This window comes from Cuculus canorus, chromosome 6 (assembly GCF_017976375.1).
Source record: "Cuculus canorus isolate bCucCan1 chromosome 6, bCucCan1.pri, whole genome shotgun sequence".
NCBI lineage: Eukaryota > Metazoa > Chordata > Aves > Cuculiformes > Cuculidae > Cuculus > Cuculus canorus.
Window position 1 is genome coordinate 19,112,681 of NC_071406.1, and position 13,060 is coordinate 19,125,740.

Below are 13,060 nucleotides of genomic sequence, written 5' to 3' on the forward strand. Positions count from 1 at the left end.
CAGCAGTGATGAGAACAATAAGAAATGCACATTTCAAATTGGACATATTCAAGTTGTCATTTTCTGCTGAATGCTCTTTTGTTTTGAATGTTATTCTTGAACTGAACTCTTCAATCCACCCTAATGGACTTAAAAGATCCATTAGATTCATGATGCTTTGGCATCATAAAGTCTGTAAGTTATTGGAACTACTCATACTCATATGACTGGCCTTCCAGGCAATAAGTATTTATGATATTTGAACAAACTTTATGACTATATTTGTTCCTAACTTCTACACTCGTTGCAATGCTCTGGCACACATGGTCTAGAAGAGAAAATGAATAAGACAGAAATTTCCTAAAGAGTAAATATCTTGTTTGGCAAATATTCTTCCGGTTTGTAATGGTCAGAACACGCTATACAGGTAACAGAAGATGAACCACTGTGAATGAAAATCATGGAAAAGTTACCATCGCCAAACTCTAGATTAACCTTTTTGCATCTTTCATCCTGAAGGTTGCAGGTTTAGTGGTACAAGCCACTAATAAAAGTACTATGTCATTAAAAAAAGGGTCAGTTATAGACTAGGAATATATTTCAAGCTTTTTAGTGCAGACCTGCATCTCTGATCTTTTTAAAGGGACCTAAAGTTTATTAACATAAATTTATAATTTTCAATCAGTAAATTGCTTTCTTACTTATTAGTTCCTTGTAAAGGAGACTGACAACGTTGTACACAGAAACTACTCAGTTTCAGAAAGAACTCAGCTGTGGTTTTCCCTCCATTAAGTCTGAGTGTATATTAAAGCATACAGTAAAGTGTTTCTTCCGTTTCTTAACATGCATTTACATTACACAACACTTAAGTGAAAAAGTTTTCTGAGCCTTACAAACCACCCTGATGACAGCATGTGTCACATTAAAGCTTTCTTTCAACAACTAAACTAATTTTTATGTTTTATTAAATCTTTGAATTTACGTGTTTCTGAGTAAAATCCTGGAGCCCTTGGAATAAGAAAAGAGGCTTACTTGGCTGCTCTTTTCACTGGACAACTCAATATATTGTTCATAATTTCTGAGTAAATGAGCAAGAAGATAATGTAGGGTAACACTGGGTAACAATGTCCTTCAAAAAGCTATGCCTAGGCTGAACTTCAGTGTGTGAATATTGCCATTAGGCACATTTTTTTTGTAAGGTAGATCAGGCTTAAATATTTACGATCCCTTAAGGAAAAGAACAATCCTAAGAAAAACTAACTTGTGTTTTTAGTGGGGTGTTGGCACCATTCTCTTGCAGATGTAGTCATATCTCTACAACATCGAAGAGGCAAAATATTCTTACGGTGCCCCTTACAGAGATCAGAAGGGAGGTTGTGAACTTTCAAGATAAGACTTGTTAATATTATGTGTCAATCTCATGTTTAGATGCTGCATCAATGTGAGCTCTGGAGTATGCAGGAGGTGTATAATGCAAGCAATCTCCATCTTATCAGGGTGAAATCAGCACTAGTGAGATCAGATATGCTTTGAAGCATCAAACAACTCACTCTGAGATTGAATTTTTATTAACATGGTGGAGTGGCTTTGACAAAAAAAAATGCAGCTGGCAGTAGGTGTGGAAATCACATTCCATAGGTTTTGGTATGCCTTTACATGCTGTCTACCTTCCAGTGTAGATGTGGCCTTCACGCAGCAACAGCCCAACTCCCATGTGTTGTTTGACCAGGGACAGAAGTACTTGGTGCCAGAACCGTGTCCCGTGCAATGTAATTTCCTTGGTCTACTGGAATCCTTTGCTCAGCATGGCACTCAAGGAGGTAGAAGTCCTACTGTGTCAGTTACCCACCTTATTCCATCTGGTGCCAACAATCAATGTCTGCAGATAGCAATGTGATAGAAGCTACTTATTTCTCTGAATTGTTTGCTCCTCTGTTTTTGTCATACCTAGCTTTATCAGCTGGACTACAACTTCAAGAGCTGTTGGATACCCACATAAGTGTTTTTATTTAGATTGTTTTTCAAGGAGCCACATTTACAGTGAGCCAGAAGTACACAGGAATTTCGTAGCTACTGAAACTGAATCTAGATTGGTAGAAGATGGTTACAGGTTCATTTTCACCCCTGTATAGTATACTCCTTGCAAATAGTATTCCATTTATGAAAGGCACTTAACAGTTTGCCTAAAAGAAATTAATATTTAAGAATTTTCCTAACGAAAACACCCCTTACAATACATCGAAGAAACATTTTCTTAATTGGTGAGATTTTTTAAAAAGATAAAGGTTTTAATGTAATACAAATTTTAATATTGCCAAAACAGATGTTCCGTTTCCTCAAATTTACTTTTTCATTGCAAATAAAAAGAATTCTAGAGAAAGATGTAAAAGATCAGCTTAGATTTGTCCATTCACTATTTATATGTTGCAATCTGCCAATCTAACATTTCTTTAACCAGTGTAGCCAACATAATTTTGATACTTTTGCCTTGTTTGGTTATTGTGCTGTTTGGCCTTCTAAAATGTCTCGATTTTTTCTGGCTATAGTACAAGAGAGAGGCCTGGATTAAAAGTTTATTGTGTTTCTTCTGTTCTGGCTTTAGTAATAGCACAAAAAATAAATAATACATTATTCCTACAATGGTTCTTTCATGTCTACATGGTTCGGTCCACAAGCTAAGTAATCACACAGAAGACACCTTTAGTTGTTTTGCAATAATTATTCAGTTCAGGTAATATGAAGCTTGAGAAATGTTAGAGTCTGCCAATTATTTTCTCTCTGGGGGAAAGACATGACCTTCTGAAAACAGGAGTTCATAGATACTAATTTTTTTAAGTATAGGTCACTGAATTTATTTTAAAAAATTGAATGCATTACAAGAGGGTAACCTTAACAGTTATTAGTCTTCTTTTTTAACAGTAAGATTAGCTTATATCCTAAATTTCTTAAGCCTTGATGCTGAAATGACCACAGCAGGGGGCTGTTTTGATGGACAGCAGTTGATTGCAGGATGATTACAGAGGAAGGCATCAGTCTATCTGATTGCAGAAGGTATAATTCAGAAGGTAATATTGTATCAGACTGGAAAAGGGAGCTGGTATCACCTGATTAATTAACGAAAAAATGGTAGCTCATTTACAACTCATGACTTTCTCACTGGTGGCCAAATCCTTAGGTTTCCTCTAGAATTTGTGGGTTTAATTTTTAATTTCTTCATGACTTCCATTATCATTAACGTGTAAATCTGGAATGTTATTAGTTGTCTCTTTTTTAAACCAAATAATCCACTGATGTGTATGAGTAGCTCAAACTATCTCTTCCAATGCCTATTAATGTGCACCTTCTTACGCAGCATTTCATCTGCTGTAGGGTCCTTTCCAGCCTCTTGGTATTGTAAGGTCCTCAGTTTCTCAATAATTTTCTGATGCCTGCATTTCCTTTTAAAACTGTCATCAACCTTCTATCCTTTTTTTTTTTGCAGCCTGTGAATAAATCTATTAAATGTAAGTAATATAACATCAAGCATAGTTAACTCTCTTCTCTCTCTTAGAAAAATGTCTAATTCCTGTGAGAACTTGGCCATTCAGTCTATGCTCCATTATCTTAACAGACTCTTCTGAGAACTGTCTCATTGTTGAAGATCTTTAAAAAACTTGAAATCCATTGGAATAGGTTTTTCAAGTAAATTGCTAAAATGAGCCCAGTAAAATATATCACACTCTTCCTGAGATGTTTCTGGAGCTTGATTTTTAAATACCAGAAAAAAGTAAAAACTACATCTACTCGTTATCTACAATTTACATTTACAATACAGACAAAAAAAGAGAATGGTTTACTACCAGCTGTAATAATTTTGTGTTGAGTCTGCTTAAACAGAAAAAAAATATATACATATTAGTTCCGTGTTTTAGAAATTAGAAAGTTAACTGTCTTACTCTGTTGCTTTCTTATGGTTGACAAACTATGGCTCAAATAGAAGCATTCAGATAGTACTGCATGTGATATTTGGATTATTATGTCCTGCCCTTCCTACACTTGGTTTGTTATCAATGTGTCTAAATGCTGAGTGAGCACACATGGAGCTCCCTTTGGAGCTTAAGTTGTTTAATAGAAAGAACATTCAATACAATTGTTCATAGGAGATCTTGTTTGAAGAACCTCTAGATAACAAAAAGAGCTATTTCATAAAAAAGATGACCCTTACGACTGAAAAAATATATTACATGAAAAATGCTCCATTCTAACAGTTTTATGTTTGCTTCATCTTGCTAAACTATCACAATGGTGTCATTGGGAAAATATTATAGTTAGCAATCTAGGAAAAAAACTGCAGTAAGTGTCAGATTAGAAAAAATGATTGACATATGCAATACCATGCATGAGAGAGAGAAGTCACAATGCCATGGTGAACTGGTCATAACCTATATAGTTCCATTGCTCCTTAGGTAACAAACTAGTTTTTCCAGAGAGTGAAACTATTCAATTACTGAGTTTCAAGGAAATCAAGAATTAATTTACTCATATCTGCAGTACTGAAAAAGTCATTACATTGTTCAATAATTTCTGTTTCAAGTTTAACTTTTTTGTATTTGTGTACTCACCTGCCAGCATACACGTTTGCTTCTAATCTGTAACATCTTATATTCAAGTTATCCCTTTAGCATCACCTTAGCACCTGGTACTTTAAGCTTAAGGACATCTGTAACAGGGTAGGAGTGGAAGAATGATATTCAGGGTCAAATCCAAAGAGCACTCCTCCACTGAACTTTGGAATCTGTCCCTGTTGTAATTCTTGAATTTCCACACTTCCAATCACTGAACATAGTTTTTGGCAGTGATGAGTGCTCAGTGATCAGAAAGGAATGCAGACCACACCCGAAGGGGAATGATGTAGTCCAAGTTAGAAGGAGTGCCATTGTCTTTCATATGTCTGTGCTATCAAAATCACAAAAAATAATCTGCAGTAAGACTGAGACCTACCATAGACAATGAATGCAAAAGGTAATAAATTTCTCTTTAATCTCTAAGACTAGTCACCTTCTGAATAGAAAAGTTCTCTTTTGGTAAGAGAACTATTAGCATGTTCCCTCTGACCTTTATGTTGCTCTCTCTCTCTCTTCCTGCTACATTCTCCTAATAAAATTTATTTCTACTGTATACTACTACCTACATGTTTCTGTATATTCCTCATTTACCTCGTGTGTGTATGCTCACGATTAAATTAGTGTGAATATCACCACTGACTAAGAATGTTACTTTTGATTTCTATGACTGCTGAATAAGACCACATTATTATAATAATTTTTCAGAAGTACAGGAGACAGGAAAACATTCTCATTATATAAAAAATAAGACGAGTTTAAGGAAAGCACGACTGATATTCATCCCACCTCTGAAACTTTTAAGATTGCATACGCTCACAAGACTCTCAACATGTGTATATGTGGTATGTGCCAGTTGTTTTATACTGAACCTTAAAGGCATACTTCATTAAGTTTACAGGTAATTTGTGGCAATAGTTAGGATATGCTCAGGCTTTTGGATTGGACATAAAAAGATGTTCTGTCGTAGAAAATGTGTTTAATAAAAAAGAATTTTAAAATGAAAATGTTTTTGTATTCTCTGCCTAGTGATATGGAGGCATACAATTAAATTAGTGCATTTTCACACTAAAGGTTGCTGACTAGTTTGCAGTTTTCACCTTTCTCTTCTCAGTTAAGGAGATGCACATGTGGTCAACAAAACTGCCTGTTTCCCTTATGTCAATATGTGCAAAACAGTATTTTTAAGAAATGGATTTGCTTGGTTTGCTGTTTTTTTTTTTTTCTTTTTTTTTTTTTTTTTAACTGTTGTATTCCACGTATCACAAAAGCCCCCAGTTCTCTACTTGTCAGTTCACTTTTCATCAAAAAATGTATTATAACTTTAGGTCTCCTTAAATTAAATAAAATTCTTTGGAAGGAGGCAGAATTGGGTCAAGCATACAGAACATCACGTACATTCTATACACCTTTGGGCAATTTTAGGATGCATATATTGAACACATTTTTAACCTATTGTACAGATAGGGTGAGGAGATTAGTCATGTCTGGCAAGGTTAACCCCTTATAATCTTTTCTTTCTTTCTATCGGTAGTCCATATTCTTGATAAAATAGACAACAACCAAATCTTTTTGTTAAGTGATATAATTTACACTACAGCTAATTTGTTTTACACTGTAACTATCTGATCTAAAAGATTTTGAACAGAGAATATTTATTTTAATACTCTAATGCCAACACAATACTTAAATGTATAATAAGCGGTTTTTAAAAAGCAAGCAGCAAATAAAAGGAGCAGTTCTTAAATAAAAGCATTTGAGCAAATCCTTCAGACATGATATCTTTATTTCATTATTTGTAAAGACAGTATCAAATATGGTATAACTGAAAAATACTAGCTGAATTGTTAAACTTATTCTGTAGTGAACGAAAGCTAATATTCTATGTTATTCTACTAAGGAAGACTTAATTATGGTTTAACTTTAAAACATGGGGCAGAACTTCTAAACAGTCTCTCAAAAAAAAAATTAGGATATACAGAATATTGTAGTAAAGTCAAAACTTAAGATTTCTTATTTATTTAAGCTTACCTCTTCAGAGCCAGAGCCAAAAATCAGCAGATCAAAAGGTATTGCAGCAACCATGTCAATTAGGAACCAGCCTTTGAAGTAGTGAATTGCTATTTTTGCTGGGTCACTTACCACTTCTTCATTCTGGTTTACATATGTAGTTCTGAAGTTTATTAGAATGTCAATGATAAACATAATATCCACAATTAAGTCTACGACATTCAGTGGGCTGCAAGAATATCCACACTCTCTCCTCTTCCGTTCCTCACTATCATTCAGAAGGAAGGCAGCAGAGTAAGGGGTGAATATGGCGGTGTATATCACCAGCAGCAAAATGAGCCAGTCCCAGACAGCTTTGAAAGGACTATAGTGCAATATAGTAAACTTGTTGATGCGAGGTGTCTGGAGTTTATATTCTGGTAGAACATCAGCTCCTAAGGACAGGACCTAGAATAAGAAATATACCATGTCAATAATCAGGCAGTGTATCCTTTCCTGTTTTCAGTAACCTTAGCAAATACAGGACAAACTTAAAAAGTACTTTATCATAGTTTTGAGGATTAAGCTTCAATTGCTTGGTGTTTTGGCAAACTAAAGTTCTGTGGAATTCGTCATCTCTGCTGGTCCAACAAATTGATTAACAATTTTATGCAGTAGATTAGTTCTTGTTCCTTGTAGCAACCATTAAGTAGCATATCTGGTCCATAAAATCTGCATAATTAGATGTATAATCAAATTCATTCATCACTACATGGTAACCTTGCCAGCCTGTTTATGGCCAGTGAACTGCTTTTCTTGCAGTGATGCAGTGTTTTTCTCCCAAAGCAAAACTATTTTCATGGGCTTAAATTCACTACAAAAGAGTCCACAGTCATTATAAAACATATAGGCAACCAGAAATAAAAAAGTTAGAGAAAGACCTGCGAGAGTCCCTGACAGCTATGTCCACTTCTAGGTTTGTGTGTGTAAAACCTTCACACTCTAACAAATTTCACTGAGGCTATATTCTAGTACAGTTACAGCTGTGACAAAGAAGGGTACCAGAGAAGTATTCATTTTGCTTCATTTCTACCTTTCTAAATGCCTAAAGCGTGTAATCATTCCTTTAAAAGTACAGATTTTTTATCTGTTAGAGTTATCTATGTTGGATTTCAATTTTATTTGGAAGGGATTATGTTTGTATGCACTGCTTGTTTTGCTGGCTCTAGAAGCTGAAATGTTTGCTATGTTGCAAAGAACAAGCATAGTGTGGGCACGAGATAAAAGAGATTTCCTCTGGCTGCTCCTTCAGTCTATCCAAACCCTGACATGAAGGAACAAAATCTTTAAGGATAAGAAGGTAAATTATTTTTGGTCTCTTTTCAATGCTTGATGTAGTTTTAGAGACTGTCAGCAATGATGTTAATTATTGCCTTCTCTGCTGCAAGTGCTATCCAAATCCGACAGGACTCAGATCACCACTTCTTTTTACACAGACCAGTAAACAAACATCAGATGGTGACAACCCTCAGCTACTACCATTTGGGTAAATGACATGTTTAAGAAGTCTTATACACATTTTCCACCAGTTACTTCTACTTATTCCTTATCCCCTGCTAATTAAAACCAATGTTGTTTAGAAAAACAGATCTTTCTGAAGTAATTAAAATGAATAATTATACTGAAATGAAGACTAGGAGGAGAAATACCTTGTCAGCAACATTATGTGCTTGTTTTTTTTTTTGCATTTCGTTTAGCAGTAAGTAGTTTGGGATTTGAGATTTCAGGTTTTTCAAGATCGAGGAATTTCATGCTCCTTAAATATAAATTTATAAGATTACAAGGATTAGCACACTCCTTTCTGTTTGGCTTTCCAACAGCAAATGTTGTACAAAACTTAGGACCTATCCTTGGTAATCTAAGTGGCACTTTTTCAGTGAAGTTCTACTCAGAAAATGTTGTGAGAATACCAGGGTTAATAACTGCTCTTCTCCTTTGAACGATGAAGAAAGAAACGATTAAGCCATCCAAAAGATTATATGGTACCTTCAAGCAGACATTAAGCACTACACTGAAGTGATGGTAGAGGCTGTTCATCTATTTTTTATATTGGAACTAGGACTTTCACTTAACTAACGGTGTTAGCTATATTTTAATACATTAAACACAGTAGCTGACAGCAAGCTGAAGCATAGGCATTACTTTGTCTCCTAAGCAGTTTTAATACTTTCAGACCCCCACCTAGTGAGTTGACAAGAATGTTTTCCTAGTATCTGAGAGCAGTGTGACTATATATGGCAAGGGAACCGCTATTTAAAAAATTAATATCACTATTCTCCTGCTGGATTTTCAGACAATGAGGGAAATTTATTAGACAACAAGAACAATAAAGCTTAAAGCTTACTTCACGTTTCTTGCAGTTCCTTGAAAATTCCAGCCAGTGCTTCACTTCAGAGCAACACATAATGTAAATTGGACTTATATCCCTGAAACCTGGCTCCTGTTCTCATTTTAGTTACATTTATTCCTATACATTTTAGGTTGGTTTAGACTGAATTAGGTGAAACTGAAGAGTAAAAAAAAAAAAAAAAACAACAAAAGAAGAATTGGGCAAAATGAGGGAACAGCAGTATAACAGTGATCATAACAGAAACGAATCCAACTTTTTCAAGTTAGTTTTTTAGACACGCGAAACAGGAGAGTCTGACTGATGGTTGTTGGTTTCATATTCATAATGTAATATCGAAGTTTACATTTCTGCATTGCTTACTCCCACACTATGGGAAATGGAAACAAATACTCATTATGTAACTATTTTTGTTTGTTGGATATAGAGAAAGAGGATGGCACTTTGTTTCTCAAATTAAAAAAAATCACAGTTGTACGTACATAAAAAAGAGAAAACACTTTATTTGGTTTCATGTTGGCAGTTTCAATAAAGGCTGACTGAATATGAGATCAATTTATCATTTTGCTGTTGTGTTACATCCTTGCAAGCCTTGGGTACTGGTGTTCGCCAGTCTTGGTCATCTTGGATACATGGAAGATTCAGTGTACGGTTGTGATTTAAGCTAAATTAGAGTCAGTTGTCTAGTCTAAGTGACTTCATTTTCTGAAAGCTTACTGTATGTTTTTCAGACAGTTTCTCTCTAGAATCGATAACATGGGACATGGTGTGCAGAAAGGATAATGCTCATACTTATTCCTATAGCAACCAAAGCCATCCTCGAGCTGGCAAAAAAAAGGCTGCATCTGCAGGGAGAGGTGGACAGGACAGGTGACCCCAAACTGATCAACAGATTATTCCATCCCATATATGTCATACTTGGTATAAAACAGAGACATCACAAGGGTCTTGCCCTTTTCTGCAATGGCTGACATCCAGTGAGGATGTTGTCTGTCTGCTTGCTTCTGATCCCACATCTAGGTGTTCTTGGATCCTGTTTCTGAGTCCAGCTCCCTCGTAGTTGTGGACCCATTCCCTTGTCTTTCCTCTATAGTATTTGTGGTGATGTATGGTCATCGATGAGTGGGCGCGTGATCTCATATATTTGTATATATGTTATTACTTTCTAATTATTTTCATTATTATTATTATTGTTATTTCATTAGAACTGTAGTTTTAGTTTCCAACCCGCAAGTCTTTTTCCTCTCATCTTCCTTTCCCCTTTCCCTAGAGGTGGTGGGAAGGATTTGGGAGCCCAGCTGCTTGATTTTAGCTGCTGAAATTGGATGGGCCAGGGCTAAACCAGGACACATACTTAGGAATCCACTCAAAAGAGATTTACTATTTTCAGTTGCTTAAAATAGATGTTGACAAATTTATTGTTAGTGCAAAGACATTTCATTAATCTGTCTCTTCTGTACTGTGAAATTTTCCTTATAGTTTCGATTGTAAACCAGGTGGCTTAGGGAATGAAATGTTTCTAAGAGTAAGGAATGGAGGAGCACTCAAACAAGACTAAAATATCGCAATGTTAGAAGTCTCTAACCTTGGAACATGATATGGTGAGAAAGCCAAGCTTTATGGCACCTTACTAGAGAACACTATGATGTAAGCAAAAGTCATACTAGTTGCAATGGATTTTCTGTTAAAAAATGTTAGTGGTATTCAACTTTGATGAAAAATCATCTCACGTTGATTTTCCTAGTGAAAGCATGAATGTATTTATAACTGGTGTATTTTACAAGCAGCATTAAGTGATAAGATTTATTCTATTTATAACGAGAAAACTTCAAAAAAAAATCTGTGTTGCATTTTGCCTTTAAGTAGAGAAACCTGACATAAAATTCAGCATTTCTCATGTGTTCCTATTATCCCACTCACTTTTAAACCAGTGATACTGCAAGTTAGAAGACTTTTCATTCAAACACACTTTTTGACTCTGAGAATCTTGCTGCAGGTGTGTCACAAGGATAGAGCTGGTGAACATCTTTTTCTCTTCTCAGGTTCATGCAATGCCTTTCTAAGATCACAATCTCAAGATGGCACTTATAGAAGCGCTTCAATCGGATAGTCAGAAAAATATGGAGAGAGATCAAAGTAACTGCAATAAATTCATGCAGTTTTAGACAGATTTATCTTTCTGAAGTGTTTGGTAGCTTTTAGTTTCTCAGATAACAGTAGTCCACTGAAATGGAAAGAAAAGATATTTCAGAAGAATGAAATTTTATTAATGGCTGCCAATTTGCTGGAGGAAGGAGGGAGGAAGTGTGTGTATCAGAGGTACTATCAAGTGACAAGTAATTAAAAAAAATTCAGTAAGCCTTTCTCACTTTGCATTGGGTTACACTGTTTGTAATGTTATCTTTTTTTTTTTCTGACAATTCTAACATCTTCCACCTCAAGAAAACCTGCCTGGTACTGGGTGACGTTTCTGCCCTGTGTTGTACTCAAAAGACCTTGTTTTGCTTAATATTTCTTGGTGAAGTGTCAGGGAGGCAAACTGGGTTGATGTGCTTTGCAGCATATTGGCCATAGGCTTCCCTGGATAACTGGTTAAGTAGGAGACTCTTGTTATAGGCTCTGCAGTACCCCATGCAGCAAGTGTTTGACACTTTTTGGAGAAACACAAAGATTCCTCCCTGTACAATTTCTTTTGTAGAATAGGATATGTAGGAAACATGCTAGACGAGATGCTGGATGATCTAGGAATTGTACTCTGGTCTTTGCCACTGAGTTTCTCATGGACCAGACCCTCCAGTTAACTATGCTAAAGCACATGGAAAATAAGGAGGTGATTGGTGACACTCCACATGGTTTCACTAAGGGCAAACTGTACTTAACAAATTTGGTGACCTTCTATGATGAGGCTACAGCATTGGTAGCTAAGGGAAGAGCAACTGATTTCACCTGTGCAAAGCATTTCACACTGTCCTGCATGACGTCCTTGCCTCCAAATTGAAGAGACATGGATTGGATGGATGGTCACACTGAAAGAGTAATGGATGATTGCTCCACGTCCAAGAGGAGACCAGTGATGAATGGTGTTCCTCAGGGGTCAGCACTGGGCTCAGTTGTTTAATATCTTTCTTGCAGACATGGACAGTGGGATTGAGTACAACCTCAGTTTGTGACAAAACCAAGATGTGTGGTACAGTCAACATGCTGGAGGGAAGGGATGCTATCCAGAAGGACCTTGACAGGCTTGAGAGGGGAGGCCTGTGTGAATGTTATGCAGTTCAACAAGGCCAAGTGCAAGGTCCTGCACCTGAGTTGGGGCAACCCTGAGCACAATTACAAGGTGAGTAGAGAATGTATTGAGAGCAGCCCTGAAGAGAAGGACTTGGGAATACTGGTGGATGAGAAGCTCAACATGACCCAACAATATGTGTTTGCAGAACAGAAAGCCAACTGTTACCTGGGCTGCATCAAGAGAAGTGTGACCAGTAGGCTGAGGGAGTTGATTCTGCCCCTCTTCTCTGCTCTTATGAGACCTCACCTGGACTACTGTATCCAGCTCTGGGGTCCACAACATAGAAAGAACCTGGACCTGTTGGAGTGAGTCCAGAGGAGGGCCATGAAGATGATCAGAGGGCTGGAGTACCTCTCCCATGAAGAAAGGCTGAGAGAGTTGGGGTTGTCCAGCCTGGAGAAGAGAAGGCTCCAGGGAGACCTTATAGGGACCTTCCAGTACCTGAAGAGGGCCTAAAATAAAGCTGGAGAAGGACTTTTTACAAGGACGTCTAGTAATACAACAAGGTCTAATGATTTTAAACTGAAGGAGTGTAGATTTAGATTACGTATAATGAAGAAATTCTTTGAGGGGGGTGAGGCACTGGCACAGGTTGCCCAGAGAAGCTGTGTATGCTCCATCCCTGGAAGTGTTTAAGGCCAGGTTGAATGGGGCTTTGAGCATCCTGGTCAACTAGAAGATGTCTCTGCTCATGGCAGGGGATTCGGAACTGAGTGATCTTTAAGATCCCTTCCAGCCCAAACCATTCTATGATTCTAAGCTGACATTTAACTTCTCTAAGTTCTTTCAAGTGGA

At 36.7% G+C, this 13,060-nt stretch overlaps 1 protein-coding gene across 2 annotated transcripts in view; it reads right to left on the reverse strand.

Moving 5' to 3' along the window:
* Positions 1-13,060, reverse strand: part of KCNH7 (potassium voltage-gated channel subfamily H member 7) — a 221,786-nt gene that overhangs the window by 37,759 nt on the left and 170,967 nt on the right. For both annotated transcript variants that reach the window (XM_054070058.1, XM_054070059.1), the window contains one exon: positions 6,612-7,037. In XM_054070058.1, coding sequence (XP_053926033.1) covers positions 6,612-7,037 — 426 coding nt within the window. The remainder of the gene's footprint in view (positions 1-6,611; positions 7,038-13,060) is intronic.